General features: G+C 40.4%; 2 protein-coding genes across 3 annotated transcripts in view; both read left to right on the top strand.

Moving 5' to 3' along the window:
* The window catches only part of ITPRID2 (ITPR interacting domain containing 2), a 39,967-nt gene extending 34,549 nt beyond the window's left edge, over positions 1–5,418 (top strand). For both annotated transcript variants that reach the window (XM_048309237.1, XM_048309238.1), the window contains 2 exons: positions 3,652–3,776; positions 4,171–5,418. In XM_048309237.1, the coding sequence (XP_048165194.1) occupies positions 3,652–3,762 (111 nt within the window). In that variant the 3' untranslated portion in view covers positions 3,763–3,776; positions 4,171–5,418. The remainder of the gene's footprint in view (positions 1–3,651; positions 3,777–4,170) is intronic.
* Positions 5,419–15,832: 10,414 nt separating this feature from the next.
* Positions 15,833–25,732, top strand: part of PPP1R1C (protein phosphatase 1 regulatory inhibitor subunit 1C) — a 48,249-nt gene continuing 38,349 nt past the window's right edge. Inside the window, exons 1-2 of the mRNA XM_048309076.1 lie at positions 15,833–16,061; positions 18,378–18,438. Of these exons, the coding sequence (XP_048165033.1) occupies positions 15,981–16,061; positions 18,378–18,438 (142 nt within the window). The 5' untranslated portion in view covers positions 15,833–15,980. The remainder of the gene's footprint in view (positions 16,062–18,377; positions 18,439–25,732) is intronic.

The raw sequence follows: 25,732 nt of genomic DNA, 5'->3' as shown, positions 1-25,732 counted from the left end.
AAGCAGCAGAGACAAAAAAAATCTGGAGTCAAAGGACAGAATTACTTCCGTCAATATTTTTTCTGAGGTTAGCCTCTGTGAAAGTTCATCTTTAGTTTCATTAATTGATAGCAAATAAAGATATGTACTCTTTGCACAGAGATTGTTATTTGGGTTGTGTGGCACTGAGGACATTGTAATGCTGAAAGAATCCACACTGAACTGAGAGGCTACTATTCAAAGATGAGTAGTCAGCAAACAACTGAGCTTGACTCACTCAGTGAATATTTGAGCACACAGAGAGATTGTCCCTCAGTTTAACTTCACTGGCAGTGGGTTCCAGATCAACTCAAGGTTCTCAGCATGAGGAGTTCTGCAGGTCAGAGTGGAGATGCATTGGCTCAAAGCACCTGGTAGATTTTGCAGAGCCAGAACATGCTTTTAAACACGTATCAGGAAAATCTTTATTATTTCGTAAGAGCTAGAACAGAACATAAATTGAAATATGCCTTGCTTAAATGGCCCTGTTGTTAGCAGAGGAATTCCAGTTCCATTGTCAAAAGAAAGAAATCTGGTAGGATGCATTCTTGATGTGTGCACTCAGAAATATTAAACCCTTACTTATTGCTCCCATTCTCTGTAGCTGCGTGACCTTGTGTTGGGGAGAGAAAAGCCAGGCAGTGGGTGTGATATGCCTGGGTGGGCTGTAATGCGTGTGAACTTCGATCTGTAACTATTTGCTCCATGAAAAAAACCCATGGTGTTAACTTCTAGCATTAATGGACTAACTCCCACGGGAAAACATTCAACAACATGAAGTGTTAAAATACCAAACAGTAGCTCTCTTGATGAAATACAGCCTGACCTCCACAGGATTATCACATGAAGTACTTACTGCTTGACTTGTGTAAGTCACGGAATGCCACCAGGCCCTCTCACTCTGCCCTTCTCCAGTTTAAAAGATGTGATAGTTTAAAGATCTTTCTGCCTAAGGGCAATGGAAGTTTTGATTTTGCTAGCAGTTCTTCATTATAAATGACATTTAATGAAATTACACTTTAAGGAAATGTATGATTTTCCTGTCAACATCTGCTTTAAGAGGCTGTAATGAGTCTTTATGGGACAGAGATGGTCTGGCAGAGAATCTTCCCCTTTCCATTTTCCATTCAAATCCATGTTAGCTCAACATCCCTCAAAATGTCTGTAGGTTGTTCATGTGTGCAGGTGTTGGGTTCCTCGTTTTACTATCTTGAGCATAAAAACTCACCAGCTGCTGCCGTGAAGAAGTGGCACAGGAAGAAAATAGAGTAAGAAACAATTATTTTAATTATAGAAAAGGTATACATCAAGATCAGAAATATAAGCACTGTGAAAAGCCTCATTCCCCTTTTTCATTAGTAGGTGAAGAACACTAAGCTCCAGATTTGCCGCAGTGGTACACTTCACTCAATCAGTTCTTTATTTAACAGCGACATAATATTGCAGCAATAGTAATTCTTTTATAGGGAAAAGGATTATTGGTTTACTGTTGTAAATCTATTAATATGATACTGTGTTTTCAGTGCAATATTGAGTCTTGGTGTTGTATCAATGTAGTAAATGTACCATAAATGAGTGCTTTCTCCCGTTTTTCAAATGATCAATTTTTCATTCACTTGCTAAAAATAATTGATGGAGCATTCATTGACTGCTTTTCTGTCTTTTGAACAGAGGAAGCCTTGGCAGCAGGCTGTGCCCTCTGCAGAGCAAATAGAAGGTGCACTTTGCCCTAAATAATTTATAATGAAAAAGACAAATATTGGCCACTGGTCCCCTCACACGCGTGGTACTGAGTCACTGCAGGAGTCAGTGCTGTGCTTGCCACACAGGAGTGACCTTGCTGAGTCTGGAGGGGGGAGGAAGCAGAGGCTGTGAAAAGAGGCAGTGGAGGGTGGCCTTGTTGTCGTCCAGACAGGAAGGTGAGAAGCAGAGGGCTCAAATAATCAAGGTCAAGACAGAAGTTGTTGGAAGAGCTGAGAATAGAACAGGAGCTGCTTTGCTTCCAGTCTCTTTGTTACAAGACTGTCTGTCATACTAGACCATTTACTTGCTAATTTGGGAAGCTTTTATCAGCTTTTTTTGGAAAGTGGCATTTATTTTTGTCCATCTGTTGAAAGAAGGGTACAGAATTACTCTTTTTTAGCATACTTGCACACCCACCCCATGGGATACTGAAGAAAGGTGGAGAGAGCACTGGGGGCTCTCCTAGGCCTGCTGGACAGTTGGGGTGCTGTGTGCAGGTTCTATGCCTACATTTCTAAATCCCAAAGCCCTTACTAATCTGGCAGTGGTTCTAAAGTTCTGTACATCAGTGTGTGCATTAGCATAGACATCCTCTGGACTTTCAGCTGTGGCCTATTACACAATGGCTTTTCTTTTGTCTGTTAATCAGCAAACAACCCAACTGGAAACTTGTTTCCCAATAATATTATAGTCTCTGAATTTCTGCTTGATGCAAAGTAGTAATGAAACGAGGAACTTTGCCACTAATGGCTTAGGGATTGAATTGCCTGCCAAAGAGAACAAGGGATAAATAACCTGTTGCTAATGCTGCTGCCACCCTTCTGACGTTGTTGCTTAATCCTTTTGACGCACCAGGAAAAGGGGAGACTTATATGAAAAAGAAAAATGTGTTGCTTAACTGGGCTGCTGAGTGCTTCTGTGTGTGACCCTGGACCAGCCTCTGGCTCTTACCCCCCTGCACCCTCTCACAGTTGTTGTCCTCCTCTGTCCTTGGAACCACATGTGACTTGTCCCTCCTGAAGACCATCCAAAAAAATAAGTTGGTGCCAAAGATTTCTTGTACTTGCAAGAAGCCCATATTGTTTTTCGTTGTCAGGCCCTGCTCCTTTCCAGCATAATACGCTCTTGTAGAACTGTTTTGCGTCTTTTTCTCCTTTGTTTCCCTTACTGTAGCCATCAGTGCTCTGCTCTTCTTTCGTTGTAGCCTCAGCCACACTCACATGCCTGCTACTAGAAACTCCTAGGTGTGTTTTATATAAAACTTAATGGGTAAATGCTTTGTCACAATCCTGTGAAAAATGGCCTTTGCTGGTGTAGATCACATGCCAGTGACCCATTGATGATGTGAGCAACTGCTGAAGCTCTCTGTCTTTCCTGCTGAAAGTATGCAACTAGGATTCGTCTCCTTTTGAATTCTATGAAAACAACAGCTCATGTTCATGGACTTGGACCCGTTCTACTGTGTAACCCATTTGTGAAGGAGGTCAGTCCTGCCTTCCTTTTTTATAAAAACTTGTCCAAAAGTAGTGCATTTGGGATGCTTTTGATATATATATCCTGAAATGGTTTTTTCAGAACTTTGCATAGTTGAAACATATTTTTTTCTTAGCATAAAACCAGATATCCTAAGTGTAAACCGTGAATATATTTACCATCTGGAAAAACAGAACTAGTTTGGTTTCCATTTGCACAATTTGCAAGAACTTCAAAATTACTTACAGTTATTTTTCCATTCTTCTAATCTTTTTCCATTCACAGTTTTGAAAGTTGACTTTTTGGTGGTGCATGTTTTCATATGTTGGTAGTGTCAGACTTATCTGCAATATCATTTAGTTTTATCCATTGGTTATGTAACTTACTGACCTTAAAACTTTGGCTGATCCCTTTCAGATCAAGGAATCTATTGTTGGTGAAATAAGACGAGAAATAGTAAGTGGATTATTAGCAGCTGTATCACCCCAAAGCAGAGCTGCAACTGCAAAACAAGATACACAGCCATGAAACTGGTACTACAGGTAATCTTTGGGGATCTGCAAGAACCAGATTTTATTTCTATTTTAATTGTATAGAACATCATTGCTAACTTAAACCTTGCTTTGTTTTCACTTTCATCATGAAATATAAGCGATCAAAATTGAAGTTCATTAAATACAGAGAATACTGATAATCCTGGATAGATTTGGAAAATCAGCTGGTTTGTAGTTTGGCCCATTCTACTGTCAGGTTTCATAGAGTGGCCCTTGATTTTTAGTTTCAGTGTGCTCTGTGATGACTTTTTATGTGAATGCATCATGCAAGAGGATTTCTGTAGTTTGCTTGCCTTAGATATGAATAATATCAAAATACATACTTAACAAACAGACTTCCAAAATCTAATTTAGGTCTTCATCTTCCTTTTTTTTCTGTAAGGTTGGATGTAGTCAGAAGTGCTGTGGGATTCTGCTTTGGGCAGCACCCACTGGTGAAAGTGTCAAGTTGGTTTTGCTCCAGGAGGTGTTAAAGCTGCTGAGATGGGTTACTGTGTTCGGCGGTTGGTTCTCCGATGTGGACCTTTCCTTGAGTTCGCCTGTAAGGACTCAGACACTTTAACATTACTTTCCTTAAAGCATCATCAAAATTGTGTCACTCTGAAAGGTTTTGTATTTATTTGTATGTCCCTGTTGTAAATTTTTATGTAGCTAATTTCTTTGTCTAATGATGCATCATGAAACTTGAAGATTTCCAGACGTAACCAATTTATAAGTAACACGTATACATTCAACCTAGCTCTTTTTTTAAAAAATAGAAAAAAAAAACCCTCAACAACCCCTCCCAAAACACTGACCTCTATGAGGTATTTGTTGTGCAATAACTCATCCACTTTAAGAGCTTGAAATAACCAATAATGGTTTCCACTGCTGTTACTTAGTGCCACTTCAAAAGAAGGAAACAATCCTGTTGTAAAAATTGCTGTTAATTCTTGGGGCGGTTACTATTAGCAGAGTGGTAGAATGACATGAGGTTACTCTTAAAACTACTTAAAGTTCTGACACTGAAAGCCTTATCTTTGTGTAGAAGACAACTTTTAACTAATTTTATTTGCTTCCTTACTGTTTGCTCATCCCTCTATAGGAAAGTGCCTTATTTAAGCACTGGGGTGTTTTTTTTTTGGTGTTGGCTACTTGTAGTCATACCAAGGGAAGTTCTCTTCTGCTTCATATTAACCAAAATGCAATAAAAATACTATCTTCTGAAAGCAATTAGGATTTGCAACTTGGAATGCATGAATGACCTTGCTTATATTATGGGGAAAAGGGAAAAAATCTCTTTTCCTTCTCCATCCCTCACTGAGTGTATTTTCAGTCAGCCTGGTGAATATCCGATTGTTCCAATGGAGCAAATTGGAAGTCATTGGAGTTTTTATGTGGTCAAATAGACATTTAGTGGATATATAATATCCCTTTTGGCTGTGCTTGAACTCTCTTTACTCCTTTGCCATTTCCATCTACTAAAACTCTTTACACTGTGTCAAGGTCTTAAATCAAAAATAATTTCAAATATCACAATATCATATGAAAAAGTTTATAAAATTTTAAATTGTGTTAGGAAGACACACAAGGGCTGATTTCTTTTAAAAAGTGTATATTAAACCAATAAAATATTTATTTTGCCTATAAACTGTGTCAGTGTTTTGTATTGTGCATGCTTTACTCTTAAGCAAAATAAGTAAGATAGATTTGATCAAACAGTACACAGAAGGGGGAACAGCGGGAAACCTCAGGACTTGGGTTTCCAAAAAGCTTTCAGATGTTCAAGGCACCCTGAAATGTGAGAACAATGTTATCACTTCAAACCACTCTCTTAAAGTTGTTGGCTTCTGTTGCTGGTCCAAGAGGTTGGTTGGTCTTGACCTCTCCTCAGTGTTTGTCCCTGTAAGTAGAGGCTCTTGAAAACCTTATTCTGCATGTTGAAAAGCTGAAATACAAGCTCTGGCAGCACTGACGTGGCAATCCGTACGAGTGGTAAGTTGCAGTAGATTTCTGCCTTGCTTTGCAGTTTGCATGAGCACGCAGCTCCATTCCAGAACACCACAGGAGATCAGCCAGCCAGACTCACATGCCTGCAACCTTCCTTTGCAAATGCACAAACCCAAAACCTACTCAACCTGTTCCCCTTGTCCCCCAGACAGATCCATTAACACGGTTGACTGCTAATGTAGCTCCTGTGCCTTTGAGCTGTTCAAAGCGGCTTTTCAAGAAAGGTGACAGCTGCAGCTCTCAGGGAGTGATGGAGGAAAGCACTTGAGGAGCTGGTGGCAGTCGAGCAGGAGCTGCCAGCAGCATCTTGCATGGAGACAGCAGCCTGACTTCCTGCTGCTCCACCAAGAAAAGTCACTTGTTGGTAACATACCAGAGTATCTGGGGTATTTTATCGTGTAGCTTGTAAGAACATTTGATCTCAGCAGTGCAAATCCTAGTGTTTAATATATCCCGAGAAATGAAAAATACTGCCAAATTTTCATCCAACTGATGGAAGGCAGATTTCTGAGGTTTGGCAATAATTTAAAATAAAGACATTTCAAAATGACATTTCTAAAAACTGTGCTAAAATTAATGGATATAAAAGCACCTGTTTTTCCATAATCTGGATAACAGATCTTTGCCATTCTTAAAGACACTTCCTGCTAATATTTTCTGAGTGACATATGTGTAGATATAGGAATGTCTATGAACTGCTTAAAAAAATTTTAGTGGATCTGTCATACAGGTTAAGCTGAGCTGGTATCAACTTCTATTGCCTATTCTGTTTGTGCCTTAGGAACAGCCATCATTATTATCGGACACACACCTAACCTGGGTGACTTATCCTAATGGTTTTCTGAGCATGGACAGTTTTTCTTTTGTTTAATGACTCAAACTGCTACTTTCCTTGCAAATTAGTGCTGTCTTTTTTTCTGCCAGCCTGGAATTTGATAAGAATTATATGCAGATTAAGACAGCTTTATTAGTGGCTGATAAATATTGGTAAATCAAATTTGCAGTGAATAAAGCCAGACAGTGTTGCCAGAGAGATTTTGGATGTTTTTCTAAGGTTTGCTATGATAGTGACCTTTGTCATTGCCAGTTGGCTGTAGAAGTAACAGGAGAACCCACCTGATCAACATGGCTTAAAGACTTGTACCGTTGGTGGAATTTTGGCTTTTTCAATTGTGGGTTGGTTGATATGGCACCAGGCTTGCTGGAGACAGGTGGGGTTCACCTGGGCAAAAAGGTGCAAAGGGTTCTAGCCCATGGGTTGGTAGTGTTGATTTGAGAGGGCTTTAAACTAGCTTGGAAGAGGGAGGGAGATAAGACCGGGCTCACTAGAGATGGGCCTAGAGGCAGCGTGCCAGTGCTGGGAGTGGAATCGATAGCCCAGCTGAAGTGCTTCTACATCAATGCACGCAGTGTCAGTGACTAAGAGGAGGAGCTGGAAGTCATTGTGCTGCAGGAAAGCCATGACAGTCTCCCTCACAGAAATGTGCTGTGGCTGGAGTGCTGCAGTGATGGTTACGATCTCTTCCAGAAGGGACAGGCGAGGAAGCAGGAGCAGCAGGGTGGATAGGTACATTAGGGAGTGTTTATCCTGTGCAGAGCCAAGGATAGTGATGATATGGTTGAGTACCTGTGGGTGAGAACCAGGGGGGAAAGCCAGCAAGGCAAAAATCCTGGTGGGAGTCTGTTACAGACCACCCAACCAGGATGAGGCAGCATGAACTATTCGATAAGCGCCTGGCTGCTGTTCCACGATCGTTGGCCCATGTTCTTGTGGGAGGTTTTAACTTGCCAGATGTCTGCTGGAAACTCCACACAGAGGAGAAGAGGCAGTCTAGGAGGTTCCTGGAGTGTGTGGAAGAGAACTTCCTGACACAACTGCTAATTAAGCCTATCAGGGTGGTGCCCCACTAGATCTGTTTACAAACAAAGAAGGGCTGGGGGGACATACTGTACTCAAGACAGCTTTCAACCACAGAACCATGAAATGATAGTTCAGGACGCTGGTTAAGAGAGGCCCTTGGGAAACAGTAATTAATAACTGAGGGGTCCAGCAGGGTTAGACGTACTTTAAGAAGGAAGTCTTAAAGGTGCAGGAGCAGGCCATCCCCATGTGCTGGAAAAAGACTGGCCTGGCTGAGCAGGGAGCTTTCACTGGAAGTCAGGAAGAAAGAGAGACTGGAAGAAGGAGCAGGCAACTCAGGAAGAGCACAAGGATGTCATTAGGTCATATAGAAAAAAATTATTAGGCAAAAAAGCTCAGCCAGAACTCAATCTGGCCACTGCTGTGAAAGGCAATAAAAATTGTTTTTATAAGTACATTAACAACAAGAGGCAGAATGAGAAAAAGCTCCATCATTTATTGGACAGGGCGGGTAATGTTGTCACCAAGGATGAAGAAAAGGCTGAGGTATTTAATGCCTTCTTTCCCTCAGCCTTTAACAGACAGACCAGTTATCCTCTGGGCAATCAGCTCCCTGAGCTGGTAGACAGGGACAGGGAGCAGAATAGGCCCCGTGCAATCCGGGAGGAAGTATTTAGTGACTTCTTGTGCCATTTAAACACTCACAAGTGTGTGGGGCCAGATGGGATTCACTTGAGGGTATTGAGGGAGCAGGTGGAAGAGCTTGCCAAGCCACACTCCATCATTTGTTATCGGTCCTGGTTAACCAGAAAAGTCCCATCTGGAGACTGACCAGTGTGACACCCACCTACAAGAAGTGTTGGAAGGAGAATCCTGGGAACTACAGGCCTGCCAGCCTGACCTCGGTGCCAGAGAAAGTTGTGGATCAGATTATCTTGAGTTCAACCTCATGACACATAGAGGACAACCAAAGGATCAAGCCCAGCCAGCATGGGTTTAGGAAAGGTAGGTCCTGCTTAGCCATTGTGATCTTTTTATGACCCGGTGGCCCGCCTAGGTGGATGAGGGAAAGACTGTGGATGTAGCTAGCCTTTGATACTGTTTCCCATGGCGTTCTCCTGAAGAAGCTGGCAGCCACAACTTGGACAGGTGCACTCTTCGCTGGGTTAAAAACTGTCTGGATGGCTGGGCCCACAGAGTGGTGTTGAATGGTGCAACATCAAGTTGGTGGATTCTATGAGTCTGTGATTCTCATAAAGTCAAGGGCTGTGTTTTTGAAACCCTGAGAGCTTGCTGGGTACGTTACAGCAACCTCCCCTTTAGTATTAAGACAGAATGGTCTTTAGCCCACTGCAGAACAATACATGCCTTTGGCACAGCTCAAATCAGAGGTTTGTGGGCCTTGTAGTGGAGAGTTTTGATTGGTTTTTCCTAGGGTGAGTAAGTATTTTTCTAGCCCCCTCTGTTATAATGAAAATCTCCAAAAGTTGCCTCTGCTGAAATGTGGAGATATGTCAGCATTCAGCGGCTGGAGGCAATAGCTGGAAAGGTGGGAGCAGCCCCACATCATTTGGGTTAGTGCTTGTGGTGCCTGTGAGGCACAGCTGCAGCTCGCCCACAGCACTGTGTCTGAGAGCTGGAAAGGACTGAGGATGGCCCCGGTGCCCGCTGCCAGAAGGAGAAGAGGCTCCTGCTGCTGGTAGTTTCTGCAATGCTGTTTGGAGACAGAACTCAAAGTGGACCTGCCACTGCCAAAAGAACTGATATGCTCTTGAAGCTCTTTCAGGTTCTTTTGCTGACCATGACCTCCATAGAGGAAGCTGCCTTGTATCTCCTGCTTTTTCTAGAATTGTGGTGTGCAAGCCCTTGGTGGTCTGCCTTTAGAGGGCAAGTGACGCCCAAGATGCTCGCTGCTGAGCCTTTCCTCAGCACTGCTTTGCTGCGATTGCAGTGTCCCTTAAAGTGACAACATGGAGCCTTGCTGATGCAGTGCAGGCACTGAGTACTGCTCTGCTGAGCGTGGAGGGGCAGCGTTTATACTGCCTTTCAGTTTTGTGTGCTGCTGGGCAAATAGCTTACACTGGAAATACAGCGTGGGTCAGAACATTTGTATTCTGTTATACCACAGATAGATCTCTTTCAATGAAATTGGCCACAAGAAGATACTGATTAGGGAGAGGGAACTAGAGCCCAGTTTGGAAACTGAAGTAATTCATGACTAGCAGTGTAAAACAAAAAAAGTCATGGCAAGCAGTGTAAAACAAAACCTGAATTACGGGAAAAGTTTTCTTTTGGAGGATTTTTTTCCACAGGGAACAAAGCTAAAACTCCGAAACTTGGATGATGTCATAAAATAGAATTATTGCTGGTTAGCTGGCTTCAGTCCAATGCAACACTTTCTTCTGAGTTAATGTGATAATGTAAAGATGATGCATGATTTGATTTTCAGGAAAAACAAGAAACTCATTAACTTGACATAAAGCAAATTTGATTTTTCATATGTGATTTTAGATGTGATGGCAGTCTTTTGTATTCTTGCCATAGAATAAAAATGCACAATATTGTTAAAAGAGTTCTAACAATAGAAGGCAAGACAACTAAAAAAAAGGAAAATCACTTGAGAATTCCTTATAGCTTGTATATTTTGTCATTCTGCATAGATGCTTGATGAATGATGGTGAATACATGCAGAAATATATTTTTCTTGTTTGGTCAGGGTAAAAGGAGAAATCCTGGACAACAGTTACATAATGAAATGGTAGCAATGAGAGAGCAGCATGGTGACAAGCCAGAATTGCCTCAATGAGTGAGTAACTGTTCTACTTGCTGTGCAATCTGTAAGTTGAGGTAGACCTTGGCTCCTGGCTTGTCCCTACTCCTGGAGCAGCCCCATTCCTGCTACTCCCAACACCTATGTAGGAAATAGCAAGCAATTGTGCACCAGCCACCTTGTCCAGGTCACCAAAACCTGGATCCTGTCCTCCAGATGTGCCTCCAGGTGTGTCCGGCTGGCTCAGTCCCTCTCTTGCAGATGCTGCAGGCAGGACTGTGAGGATTGCTGTGACTTCTTTCAGTCTAGCATGTTCTCAGAGAAGGAGGAGGAGGCAAGAAAGAAGAGACACCTGAAGAGCCTCAAATTCTAAAATGAGAATTTTAAGAACAGGTTCTGAAATTGGCATACTGAGATTTTATAGCCAATTGGTGGCTTTTCATTTTCTGCCTGGGAATTGCACAGGAGTTTTCTAACTTAGACTCTGAAACTGTGGAAGTTCATTCCTTGGTTTATCTTCCATGTGTTCTATATTTTAACTTTTGTTTAAGAAAATTTACAGTAACAACTCAATTTTATATTTCAGTTGTTTAATTCAGTGGTATAGTCAGTCAGCATTTGCATTAAAGATTTAATATGGAAATAATGTAAGGTGAGAATTTTATTCTAAAACCTACGTACACTGCATGGTTCTGTTTATTGAAAGTTGTATTAGATTCTATTCTAGTCTTGGTAAGGAAGCAAATTGTAGCATCTCTTCCTGCTGAAATACCCTCCTAAAACCAGTACCAGATTTTTGGTTTCTGCACTATTGAACTATTGTCCATATTACACAAGAATCTTTTGACTGTCTAGTCAGGTCAGGCTCCATTAATCCAGCTCGTTTCCTATGTTTTGGATGTGTGTATTCTGTTGATGGTAGTGGATAGGATCTAGCAGTAAATGTTTGTACATTACTTCAAAGTGTGGAGAGCTGTGAGTTTCAGAGAACGACTGGAATAGACAGTGTAAGTTCTTGTGTGCTCAGATAAAGTAACTTTAAACTGATTCTGATCAAAACTGCACTGCTGAGGAATGATTATCTTAACTAAAGAGCTTGTATAAATAGAAATAGTTGTATCTTTTTACTAATCCAGGCTTTATGTATCCACATATATAGTTAGTACATAAACAAGTCCAAACCTGATATTCTACGGATGAGAACTGGCAATGGAAGTTTGGGTTAGGCTGTTACCAGGCCAACAGCTCTCACTGAATGTCCCACTGACTCTGTCACTGCTCAGAAAGACTTTCTGTTTTTCTTGACCTGCCTGTGGTGGCACTCGGTACTCGTGAGACAGATGAGATCTGCTCTGCATTCTCCCACCCTTTCAGATTTTAAATTCTTTGCATTTTCTATGCATAAATAGCAGCCTGTGTTTCCAGCAGTTCGGTGCGAGTCACCCTGTTTGCAATGCTGTTTTGAAAGGAAGATTTCAGGGTCATTTTGAATATGTAATTTTTTATTCTTGGAAGGCTTCTATCTGATTTTAGCACCTATGAGCAAGGCACAGTGCAGAGCCCCAAGAGGAAAACCTGTCCATGAATAGGTATGCTGTGCACAGCAAAGACCATGTCCAGTGTTCATGCATTCTCCTCTTTCTGCTCATGGCCAACACCAAGAGCTGTGAAGCTGATGCCTCTGTCTGGGCAAAGGCAGGGAAGAAGCTGTTTGTCAGTTTGTTAGAAAAAGGCAGAAGGAAGGGGCACCCTGAGGCCCTTTTGGCTGTAGCAGAAAGCCAATGTGCTCTGCAGTGTTTCTCCCTCTGATGCTGCTGGGGCTGCCCAGCAATAGGCTGAGGACATGTTGGTGTGAGGAGAGGTATCAGCTGGAGAGCCCAAGGGAAGCACAGATCAACATATCTTTATTAAATCACTCATGTACCAGTGGCTACAATGGGGATTAAAGTTGTGTCCAAGAGACAGAGTGGAAGAATTGTCGCTTCCAAGCTGAGGCCTTGCTCTGCAAAGGCAGCCTGTTGGATCAGGGTACTGTGACAGTGCTTCTCTGCATCTGCACTGGTGAATTTAGGAGCCAAAGCCTCAAGCAGGTTTGTTTTACAGTGAACTCCAGCTGTCCTCTCCTCCCAAGAGTGATGCTGCAGTAGTCTCTGACCACACCAGAGGAGCTGAGGCAGATCACAGCCACAACAAAAACTGTGCAAAGCGAGCGCAGAACAGACACCCTTGAATTGCCATCCCAGCGGCCTTGTCTTTGGCTGGAAACAAGATATAAACCTTTCCTAAGACACCAGGGGAAATGGCTCAAGCAGGAACTATGCCGTGAGTGCTTCCAAGCACTCATCCCTATGGCAGGATGTTTTACAATGCATTGCTTCATACCAGAACATAGTAAATGACATAGGAAGGAAGGATCTTGGACAGTTATTATTATTTTTAATTCCATTATAGTTTTAGCTGAATCATGAAGGCATCTGAAACTGAAATTGTGGGGAACACACTAAAAACAGAAGATGAGCTATAAGGATGTGTCAGTACTTAAATGTGTTTCAGCTCTTCCCCAGACTGTGATGCAGTCTATAGAAAATGCCAGCACACTTTGCCTGGAGACTTCTAATGCTGCAAATTGGAGTAAGAGGGAGCCAAGGTAGGAATCCTGAAATGCTATATCTGAGTGCTCTCACAATATGCCTCTTGTACTATTTTAAAAATACTGTTATTGTATTAGTGTGTGTGAAGATTGTTGGGCAGCCAGCTCCAAATAGGCACAGCAAGAAAAGCTGCAGGAGGCAGATACTTCCACATCACATCATTGGGGGCCTTTCTCTCAGGCATAGCAGCACCATTAAGGATTTGTCTTTTTGTCTTGTTCTGTCCTGTTGTCCGTCTCCCTTAGGAAGCTGCCAAAAAGTGGTTTCTTAGTTTGTTTTGTGTAAGATTGTTGAGCTTTTTTCTTATATACCATTGATAAAAATGCATTTGAGACACAATTGCGTTAGACAGCAATGCCCAGCAAACTAGAGGTGAAACACACTGCTATAATCCTTTGAGCACTTAATATTTTAATAAATGTTTACTATCTGAATATGTTTTTTCAAATTACTTTATCATTAACATAAGAAATTTTAAGCCTTTGCAATGATAATTATAGCTCCTGTAATCAGTAACATATACTAGAATTGGAATTGTACATTTTAAAACATGAAGGTTCATAGCGAGAATAGATATTTTATGGCAAACAGTTTTTTTCTAGAGAAACCTGATATTTAAAATATACCATTTATTAATATATATAGTAGCAATGCATCTGGAGAACATTTTTCTCACATTATCTGTGACTGAGAAAAAAACCCATTATTTTCTTGCAATTATGAAAATTCAAGAGGAAAGCCACAATTTTAGATCCCTGTGTATATCCTCCCCTGCGTGTAACCTCGTGGGTGTGTATATACCCCTGGTTGTCTGAAGCTGTCATTGAAGATAATGACACATCTGTGCATGAAGGACTTGTAAAATTGGATAATTAGACTGTCCTAAAACAACTATCTAATTGTCCTAGCGAAAGCAGTGTGTGCCTCTCTCACTTCAGTGTCTTAGCCTTAGTTGTGCCAGCAAAACTGCTGCAATTGCACTCTGGCTCTAATTGTGGAAGTCTGTAAAGCAAATTATGTTTTGTCTTTATAGGAACAGTGAAGGCTTAAAAATGGTCATCTGAAACACTGAATATCAACGTTCTGTGCATCTCTTTCATTTGTTGGGCTAAATGAAACTAAACATTTCACTTAAGCACTGAAAATATTCAGGACTCAGACTGAGAGGGCCCAGAATAACCTGACCTCAGGCTCTGCTTCGAGCAGCTGGTGGGACCAGGTATCTCCAGAAGGCCCCCACCAAGCAGATATTTCTATTATCCGAAAGTCTAAGTTAATGCCCCCTAAACTATCACAAGAAATCAAACAGGAAAGTTGCCAGCTACTAGCTGTCATCTGGAAACCACTGTGGTTCACAGCAGTTTTGATTTGGATGAGGAGGGGAATTTTGGCCCTTACCGAGAGTTATTTTTGATCATTGGGCCAACTGGATCCTTAACTTTTAGTGTATCCTCACCTCCTGAGCTTTATCAGGTCCTTCATAAACCAGCCAGCTTGTGTGCTTGTCTCTGTTCAGAAACAGCCTGATGTTCTGATAATGTGTCACAGTTTTAATTTGTAAAAATCAAAGCCAAACAAGTTTTTAATCTCTGACTTTGTTCTGTGTGTATGGCCAGTGCATTGTTCTCATCCACAATCCTCTCTCCTTCCCTGCCTCCTCGTCTGGCACAGGTGGGAAAGTACTCAGTGACTCAATAAGCTTGTGGTGAACTGTGAAAATCCTTAGTGCTCTCAGTAGCCTGAACAAAGAATGTTTTCAAATTCCTCTGAGTTTTGCAAAGAGGTAGGTTAAGTCAGTGGTTGCTGGGTATTGTTTCACACACTTCTTTTGAATTAACATGAAATGACAAGTGAAAATCAATTATATTCACAAAAGAGTACTATTGATATGATTGACCAAATTATTTTCCTGGTCCTGGAATGAGGCGCAGATTTTGTAGCCTTAAGTAGGATTTTACCTCTGAATTTTAGTCATCCAAAAGTGATTTAACTAGTCTGAATCATCTTTCCTTTTTCTAGAGTCAATGGAGAGAAAATGTAATCTTGAGAAAACACTATATCCCACTTAACTCAGATAGACTAGTGTGCTTAGTATGAGGGAGCCCAGAGAGCTGGCTCAAATGTGGGTGTTCTCAGTATCTGGAGTCACGTGAAATGGAGCCCACCAAAAGAAATCACAGTCTAAATCTGCAAACCAGGCCTAAGGTGCAAACCCACCAGAGGAGCTTTATGAAATTGTGGGCAACTCTGTAGCGTCATCACCAAAAATCTTCCTGTGAGATTTAGAAGAGTCTAAAACTGTAAGTTTCAAAAAATATTTGAAAGAGCAAAGGCAATTGATATGTGAAAACAGGAGAGTGCTTCTGGCACACTGTAAGAGCGATCGAATTATTGCATCCACCCCTCCTGCTACCTCCACCCCCAAAATCTGAAAACTTCCTGATTTGTGTTCATCAATAATTAAGAGCCCATCAGCAATACTCAGAGGGAGCTTGCATTGCACTTCTGAGCAGCCAGTTAGTAATATACGGTGGAGAGATCCTCTTTTTCAAATCCCAAGGCTCCAGGCCATGCAATGCTAGTATTGCATTTTCAATTAGCTTCTGAGTGAATGCTTGGCATATGTAGAAGTGAGCTGGTACACAATTAGCTTATTGTTCCTTTCAGCTTTCTGCTGAGAGGATCTGAAGGGCTGCTGAAGAGAGGGGAGAGGGGAAAAAAAAAATAGCCAAGCCAGTGGCATCTCTGTGGATGTGGAATAAGGGAGTTGCTCGGCTCACGCAGATTCCCGTGCTAAGTCGGGAGTCACAGCTGTTACTGTGGAGCTCTCAGCCTGGCTGTAGGGACGGCACCGGGACAGAGGCACAGACCCAGTCTCAGGCTCCAGGCTCTTCTCCCATCTGAGTCACCTCAGCACCACGATGGAGCCCAACAGCCCCAAAAAAATACAGTTTGCTGTGCCCCTGTTTCAGAGCCAAATAGATCCTGAGGCAGCTGAGCAGGTAAGGAAGACGAGTTTCCTTCACTGTTTTGAGGGAATGGGGTAGGAATGGGGCAAGGTGTGGGTAAGAACAAGTGATACTTGTGGCCTAAAGGCTGTTCTAGCTTATACTAATGAAATTGTAGATTATATACTCTGGAGGTTATAGCAATGTTGGATATACCTAAAGAGGTAGAAGGATATGTCCTCTATCCAGAACAAGGCTTCTTCACCTTCTGTAGGTTTATTAATGTACATTTGCTGTGCCTTTGCTGTAACTGCACTTGTACCCTAATGCTTACACTTCACATGAATACACTCAAGGAATGTATCTCAACAAATCAAGACAAGTATATTATATGTACCTAAAGCAAAACACAAATTTGATAATAGGTACCTAATGGAAATTGGGAAGGAGATGTCTTATTTACCATTCATTTTAATGTGAGAAAATACAATTGATGTTTTGCACAATAGTCATCACTTCAGTTACTTCTGGTATTCCTCATGGTTTTGTACAGTCTTTATGTAATTTTTACAGTGTTTTACATGTCTGAAAAATACATACATATGGACATCTACCTTACTTACATCCTTGTTGGAATAATGTGTGTGCAATTTTAGGTTTTAACTCACTCCCAAAAGATACACATAATTTTATATATATATATATATATATATATGCTGTGCTGATACATACATATCAGTACAGACATCTAAGGAGGAAAAGATATCTGTTACTGTGTACAGATACATGTAGAGATGCATAAAAAATGGTCACAGGGAGTCTTGTGAGAAAACTGGATAAATCTTAATTAGGTGACCCAGTATATTTCTCTCAGTGCAAATCCTTCTCAAAATTTGCTGCTATTTGGGTTTTGTCTCATTTTAGATGATACCAGGGGAATATTATAACCTTGACAGTTCCATACCATTAGCTATGAAATTATTTGCGCCTTTAGGACAGGTATCTGGTTCCCTGAATATTCTGATGTCATGTCTCTTAAAAGGCAGGCACCTTTGCAGAAAAAGATGAGTTGTGAGTGACCATTAGATGCGAAATACTAGAACGGTGCAGAAAAGAATTGCTGCGGGTCCTCATTTTGTCCATAGGCACTTCTGAGCTGCAGGGTGTCTGTACCTTACAGAACAGTTCTGCAATGAATTCAAGCAGAATGTGTTCTGGTATTTTTCTGAAATCTGTGAGGACCATAGGATTAGGATTTCCTGGAATTCCCATGGCTTTTGAAATGCTGTAGCCTATTTTCTGCCCGGTATTTATGGGCAGTCCTTTTTTTTGTGTGTGTGTTGTGAGTTTGATTCCAAGTGCTATACAGTTTCACTGTGGGTGTGTGATGAAATTAAAATAGTAAATTCTACAGTCAGCTACAGTTACACTAATCTGAAATAAACCCATTAACCCTGATGATGTAATTTTCCATTTATACCTCTGAAAGCAAAACCTGAACCCAGCTAAATACAGATGTTGGCTCAGCAAATAAAAAAAGAACAAATACACTGACATTGAGGTTTTGTGTCAGAATGGTTTCTAGCTTAGATGCTCCTGGTCCCTCTCTTAAATTCAATAGAATATTGAGCCTGGAGGCTTTAGTGAAGCAACACAAAGCTTTCAATGCAAATGTGTGCTTTATAGGAGGGTAGTCCAATACCACGCAGTTCAGCCATGGTTAATGGAACAAAAGTAGTTACCCAGATAAACTCTGAAGAACTGTATCCAATTCAGGACTATGTATTTGTATGTAAAATCTGCTGTATTGGAAATACTCTTTTTAAAGGTTTTTAAAGTCTTAAATACTGGAGTATTTTTAGTTAAAGAACAGTAGTAATAGTAGTAACACATCTGACCACAGTTTAGAATTATAAGTTAGCTGGAAGGCATGCCTGCAATATCAGCTCTGAAATGCACTTGCAAAATATTAATTATTACCTGTGAGAGCTATGGCAGTACTAGGTATTTGCACATACAAGCTCACAAACTACTATAATCATCTTCCTGATGCAAAGCTAAATGTCAGTATTTTAAGATATGACTGATATTTTTCAGCAACACATATCCAAAAACTTAAGGCAAGATGATTACAAATCCTAAAGATATTTTGGACAGCTCTCCCTGTGCCTTTGTTCTCCCAGAACAAGCAGCAGCATGACCCTGATTGCTGTCAGAAAGACAGTGAAGTGCTACTGTTCTTTAAATAGTTTCCTTTTTAACTTTGCCTGGCCTATACTCAGGAGGACACCAGACAGATTTTTTGCTTTGCTTTGTGTGTGTGGCAATTGATGGGTCCTAATGACTCTCCTCGGTTTATATCTGTTACAGATCAGGAAAAGAAGGCCTACGCCAGCATCACTCGTCATCATGAATGAACACATGCCCCCAGGTAAGTGCCATACCAACATACCTTCTAAACCACTGAACTTGTATACACAGGACTGGCTGCAAACTGGTTTGATTAACTATGTGATTTAAAAAATACAGCATTAATTTTGTAGCACTAAATATCAAATAATGGATCTTAGGACTGTTTGGAGTAAACCTCATGAACACAGGTAATTCCTGGCCCTCAGATGATGTCACTAATTTCAAAATTTTATCCTCTATGTAAATCCTGGTTATATGTACAAGGAGAATTAATACAACCTAGATCCAGTGCTTCCATCCACAAACATGTTCTTTCCCTGGGTGGAGACTTTGGAGACCCATGAAGTCTGATCTCTAGAGATACCAGGCTGGCTCCAGGGCTAATTCAACCCAAGGAGTTGCTTCTACAAAACAGATTCTCTTCTAGTTTTCCAATAAAACATAAAATATGGGTTTTCATTATTCCTTCTCAACTGGGAATACGTTGTCTTCATCCAAGAGTCCCCACAGAAGATTTTCTGTGGCATGGGATGATTTGAGGTTGCAACATAGTTTGTCATATAAATATGACTTCAGAAAGATTCTTTAATAAGCTGTTTAGGGAGCATTATAAACAAAAAACTCCACAAAAAGGGGAAGATCCTCAGCACTTAGTCCATTGGAACACAGTGCCTACTCTACATCAGACTTGTCCTTTGTTGTGCTCTGCAACATTTTTTTCCTGCCATATCTCTTAGTCACCTGAATATTTTTTAAAAATCTTTTTGGAGAGTAGCTTTCTGTCCTGAATTTCACGTTGTTCAGCTCTCAAAAACAGGGCATGGAAGATCTGCCTTGGACTTTCTTTACCTTAATGGGATTGACACTGTCTGTGTTGCTAGGACTTAATTTAAAGCAAATTCACCTTGACTGTTAATCTCTTTTGCAATTCACTTTGTACACTTTGTACTGTCATATTTCCTTTTATAAACAGATACTTGGTACAATACCAAATCAAAACCAAACAAAGAATAAGAACTCTTTAATTTACAGGAAATTTTACTGTAAACAAAGTGGTGCATGTCTGTTATCACCTTTCCTGCAATGTTCATAATAGGTCTTTAAATAAATCATTTTTATTATGAGTCAGGATTGCTGCAAGTTTCAGCCAACTTCCATAAAAGCCCATGAGTTAGTATTTGTCTGCACTTATTTAGATTCATTTATTTAGATACTATTTGTTTTTTCTAGATACTGGGAACTAGTATTAATGAATGTATTATTTAGCTAAATTATAACCTTGTCCTGTTCTTAAATTTGACCTAAAGATGGATGAAAATAAAAACTTTAAAAGCAGCTTCATTTTCCTGCTCTTCACCATGAAGTTCATGCATGAGGTTCATGCAGATTTCCATAGGGTGTTTCTTGCTTAATTATGAGCAAGTGTTTTGAACAGGGTGTGTGCAGGTAGCTGTGTAAACCTGCTGAATACAAGGACCATAAAACCAGGTTGGAAAGGCAGACAATAGGTTTACAATGGAAGTGCAAATACAAAAAAAAACCTTTGTGGTCTTCATCTGGCAAGGTGCTGCACAGCTTCTGAGATTGTTGTATGCCTTCAACTTTCAGTCAGCTAATCCTAGGGTCTCTTGACACCTTGCTGATTAAACCCTAAAATGCTGATCCATTACTGGATTTTGAATAGAATTCAGTGGGATGCTGAATACAATTTGTCTCCAAAACCAGCAAAGTCATCACTGCAAATGGATGCAGTTAATAAAAAAAGAAACAAAAAAAGAAAAAAAAAGAATAGTTAGGGTGCTAACTTGACACTCCAAAAAATTGCTTTAGAAGTGTGATTCCCTAGATGAATGGGGAAACTGAGCAGCAGAGAATTCCAGTGATACTGTCAAGGCCACCTGTTTTTTATTAGAGCTGGGGTAAACAAGAGTCCTGTGCCTTGAATTTTACCCACTGGAGTATTCCGCTTCCTTTTTTAGGAGCAAGGGGCTAGTGAAGGATATGCTTGCAAGTTTGAAATGTGTGTCCTATTTGCCATTCTAAATGTTTGGATGCCCCTGCAAAGTTTACTCAAATTATCTAAACTTCTCTTTTTTTGAAAAACAGAGACAGGCATGCTGTAAGAATCAGACTTTTCTATAGCCTTCTATTACAGCTGCTTCTGATTGCAGGGAAAAGAAAGTAGGATTTTTGTGGTATTCTGGTGCTCTGGATCCAGACCTGTCTGGAAACCAGAAGGCAATAAAATGTGCTTGGACATTTCAGAACTTCATAATAAATTCAGCTTGAGTTGTTCTGTAAAAAGATCTAAAAGTTGTTTTTTTGCTAAGTCTTGTCATCCATCCCTGATGCCTGTTACAGCTTTGACAGGGATATGTCTTCACCTATTTAGGTCAGGTCAATTGTGCTATAAAGTGAAGATGGAGTATCTACTAAGGCTAAGTCATTTTAAACCAATGACAGCTACTCAAAAACTGTAAGAAGAGTCTGCTTGACTTCCTTGCTTCCAAGGAGACAGTGTTAGACCACACTGAATGATTTAAAGGCAGGTGATAAATGTGACTACAGGAGCTCACATCCAGCCTGTAGCATCACTGTCACATTTCCTCGTGCTCACTCTGGCTGGCATAGTATATAATTGCAATCACAGTCAACAAAAGAGAAATTTGAATTGCAGTAGCAACAGTGATTGAAGTGGACAATAAGAGCTTGTGAAGCAACATAGCAATGAGTAAACCCTTAACTCAATCTGTAAGTTCTCTGTAAAGTGCTCTTAGATGGATTATGTCACATCTGAGCAGAGAAACTAGAACTAGCAAACTGAGACTTGAGTTATGAAGTTGTTGCTTGAAGCTATTGTGCCTTGTTTGCCATCAATGGAGCTATATTTTCTGAGCATCTGATGTTTGATTTCATAATATCCATTCAGTTTTATTTTATTTGAAATTATAAGACCCTTTTACTATCTGTGAAGGCAAAGACAAGTATAAAGTGACAGAACTACACAAATGGGCAGCATCTTATCCTGTGAGGTGGGTGCATGGGTTACTGGGGTAACCCACTCTCATCCTGCTATAGCCACAGTTGCTCTATGTCTGCTTTTTATAAAAGAAACGTAAGCACATGCTTAGTTTTAAAGACATATTTAACTATTACACTACACAAGAGTTTAATCCAAAAATTGTTAAAGCTCTCTTGCTTCCTGTTACCCTTGCAGTATCATTGAAGTCAATAGAAACTGAGTATCGCCGTCACAACCTTTTCTGTGTACACACAAGCTCCTGTCTCCTTACCCAGCATAGCAGAAAATATAGGAATCTCAATTCTAATTATCTGAAGTAAAAGTCTGAGCATGCTTTAAACAAGCAGAATATCATAATGCAACAGCTCAAGAAAATGCTGGTAACAAAGTAGAGAACTGATAGCTGAGGGAAGGAAGCACGTCAGACCACAACTCAGGTTTAATACCATTAGGGCTTGCTTTGATCAGAAAACAATGCCAGCGTTCCTGTACAGACTGGCTTTGTCACAGAGCCAACACAACATCAAACGGTCTGGCTGGCAAAGGCTTTTCAACTTATGTCAAAGTGTTCAGTCTTCTTGAAGCATTAGAATATGGGTAAACATTAGGATAAACTTCTCTGTCTCTAAATTTTCTATGTATTTGCTGTTTCCAACTCCCCTTTCTGCTTTGTTGCCTTGCTTGTAATGTAAATGTTACTCAGTGTTTGGAAACAGAGCTGCCTTTTTGGGCTTCGCAAATCTCATTTCAAAGCAGGAAGGGTATATTATCACTGCAAAAGCAGTGATATAATACAGAACATACCTTCTCAGTGATATAATATAAAACATATCTTCTCAGTATAACACAGTACTTCTGAGCTTACTGAGTGCTGGAAATCATAACTTGAAGAAAAGTAATCTGTACCTGTCTCCAGACAAGGAAGGTGTTTGCAGCTTGTGTTTGGGTATTAGCAGTTTTGCTTTCTCTTTCCTAGCTGATTTTTGGTTACCCAGAAAGGATTCATGCCTTTCAGCTTACTGTCACTTCCCCAGAGCTCTGCTGAGATGCCTCATGGGCAGTCTTGGTATTTAGTGCAGCAGCAAACACAGGTGGGAGGAAAATCTGTCCTTACACCTTTGTCAATTCCATGACAACGCAAAGTAGTTAAGGTTTTTATTGTAAATTGGTTTTAGACACTCCCTGTACCATAAATCTCATTACCACAGACAGATGTGCTTTTCTGCTGATGCAAACTGTACCAGCACCACATTCTTGATGGGATTAATGTGAGTTGCTTTGCCCAGCGTTAATGTTTGTGACTAATATTAGTTGGATCATGCTTCTAGGTGAATGAATATGTTTGGTTTTAGATCTAATGATCACATAGTTCTTTTTCTTCCAAACCAAAATAAACTGAGCTCAAAAAAAGATCTACTTAGTAGGAGGCAGGTGTTGCCAACCATTGTCAAGCAGTTCTGCTATACTTTCTCAGGGAAAAATCTCAGCAGAAAACTCTTGGTCTCAGAGTTCATGGAAACTGATATGTTTTTCAAAAGACTGAGATTCTGGTAGGACATATTGCTTAGTTTTGTCCAAGAACAAGAGAGTGAGTAAGCCAAAGAGCAGCTGTTTTCAATTGCAAATTTAGGCTTCTAATGTGGTAACAGAGCATTCAGAAAAGGAGTACGTTAGTAAAAACTGTCATTAGCTCTATTTTTTTTTTGTCAAACTAGTTAATCTTTCTATATGCTAAATGTATATGCCATTTAAGTATTCTGTCCCTTTTTATATCACTCCAGGAGTCTGTGGAGGTATTTAAATAAGCAATGAAAAACATTCGTGTCCCCTCACACCAGAGCACTGGTGTAGCACAGTGTACCTTACCAATGGCACCAGGATGTTCAGAGATCAGGCACTTCTTGTCAGGGCAGTGAGGGCCTTCGTGTTCTTTCAGCCTGTGATGGAAAGGACTGTCTGACACAGTGAAACAATGACATATATAAAGTAAACATTGCATAAGACCTGACAGGTGATAGGGATTCCAGAACAGAGATGAAAATATCTGTGCTTGAAAATATCCTGCTGTTTGCAGGCTGATGTGTGACTGCAAATGTTCAGTGGCAAACAACATTCTTTTTTCTTACCTATATGCACTATGCTTACATGCTCTTTTATTTGGGTTACTCTGAATTTATTCTGCAGTTCAGGCTCACAGAAGTCCCTGGACAAGGCCCAGCAAAAGTTCCTCACACATATGTAGTGTAAATACAGACTCCATGAAAACTAAAAGGAAAATTCAAGGACCTAAAAAAAAAAAAGAAAAAAAGTCAAGAACCTGTGCTTGAGCTGCTCTTTATGCAGCCCAGGAAGAGCGATTCACAGCCTCCAAAGAGAAACTATGTTTTTTTTTTTAAAAAAAAGTGGGTTTTTGCATCATCCATGAAAACATTCCATTTCATGAAGATGCTCCATTTTCATGAGAGGATGAGGATTTTATACGTCATTGTCATCAGTTGTGAGAAGAGTTGTTATGCTCCCTGCAGAGCAGTAAGGACAGCAGGCTGGAGAACAAGGCTTGAGTTGGTTGGGATGCAGTGAGCAGTGCTGTGCCTTATAAACTGAGGGTTATCACCAAAACAGCCAGCTATATTTTCACTGTTTCTGAGGTCACAGTAATTCACAAATAGAAACATTCCCTGTGAATATGTTTGTAATTGTGTAAACCACATAGTATGAAACAGTAGGAAACATACACTATTTTATATAGAGCCCAGATAGAGTCTGGACCACCTTTCTAGTCACAAAAGAGTGAAGGGTCTGTCAGCTACTCAGAGACAGTCAAAACAAAAAACTGTTATGCATGTTCTGGTGAAAATTCACTTATTTTACTGACTTCTTCATGTTTATTTTTATCCATGCTTCCTTCCCTTACTTTGTTTATTGATTGACTGTACAGATACATTTTACATGACACATAGCCCGAATGAACTTGTTTCTCTTAGTTGGCTGAAGTGAGTAAATTTAGTCCAAACAAGAATGAGCCCCTCCCATTCACCAGAGCCTACCATCCCTCCATGAGATGGAGCAGTCCAGGGTGCAAACAGTGCCTGAGAAAGCTCTGGAGGATGGAAATAGAGGTTGAATATTCACAACAGAACTCAGATTTGTGCCTACACCAGAGAAGTGGTGGAGCTGAGAGAACATGAAGCCAAAACCCCAAAAGTTTTACTCACTTCCAGTATGGGTGAAATTGCATTAATCCATTACTCTTGTTCCAGCCTTGAATACCCAAGAGATGAATTGAAATACTTTTTTATTTACCAGTGCAGCTAAACTCCTAATGTGTACCATGACTGTACTTGTTCCTCCTGCTCCCTGCCTCCCATTGGTTTTGTGTTGGAAGGGTCAATGTCCGTGGAGCTATCCAAAAGTGAATGTGGTATTTTCTGAGGCCGAACCTTGTACTCTTCATCTGTTTTCCTTGTTCCTTATACCAAAGCACCATAGAAACAGCCTTCTTCCACCCAGGAGATTATTTGCAAATAATTTTTAATATACATGGCTTCACGTTACAGCTCTCCAGTTGCTTGATCATTCAGCGCCAGGCCTGATAAGCTTTTGGAATGTTTACATTTGTTATCACCTCCGTGTATACGGCGCGACAGAGCCGTGCCGTGGGTAGGGAATAGCAGTGTGCATGGCTGCCCAACCTGGTGAGGAAGTTAGCTGGACAGATTCTAACTTTATTGCATTCATAAGGCTTAATATTTTGCTAGAGGAGCTCTTAACAGATTTGCCCTGTGCCAAATACTTACGCACCTCATATAGCTTGTTTTGCTGAAAATCCTGAATAGATGGTGAGTTTTCTCGTTAAAAAATGAAGTGCCTAGGTGTAATTACTTCTTATCATCAAAATACTTAAGCTATATTTAATATAGCTACACAAGCATACAATTTGGGGTGCTGATGGCATTTTAAACAAAGAATTTGCATCAAAATATGTCTAGTTTAGCCTATGGCAAAGATTCTGTTTTTATTTTGAGGGGGGTGTGTTAAATGGCAAAAAAATTCAGAGAATATTAGAAATTAAGTAAATTTAAACATTATAAGACAAAATTTTTTTGAATAAGAATCTCAAGATTGTTTTTAGGTTATGTTTAAATCTAACTTCAATAATGTGCTAATACAGATATTTTCAATATTTTTTTTTTTTAGTTCATATCAGGTAATAAACTAAAATCCATTATTAGAATGTTTCAGCCTTGCCGAGGGGAAAAGAATACAACACGGGGTTTTTCTGACCTCTGCT

Source organism: Corvus hawaiiensis, chromosome 7 (genome assembly GCF_020740725.1).
Source record: "Corvus hawaiiensis isolate bCorHaw1 chromosome 7, bCorHaw1.pri.cur, whole genome shotgun sequence".
Lineage (NCBI taxonomy): Eukaryota > Metazoa > Chordata > Aves > Passeriformes > Corvidae > Corvus > Corvus hawaiiensis.
This window is presented reverse-complemented; position numbering and strand designations above follow the sequence as displayed.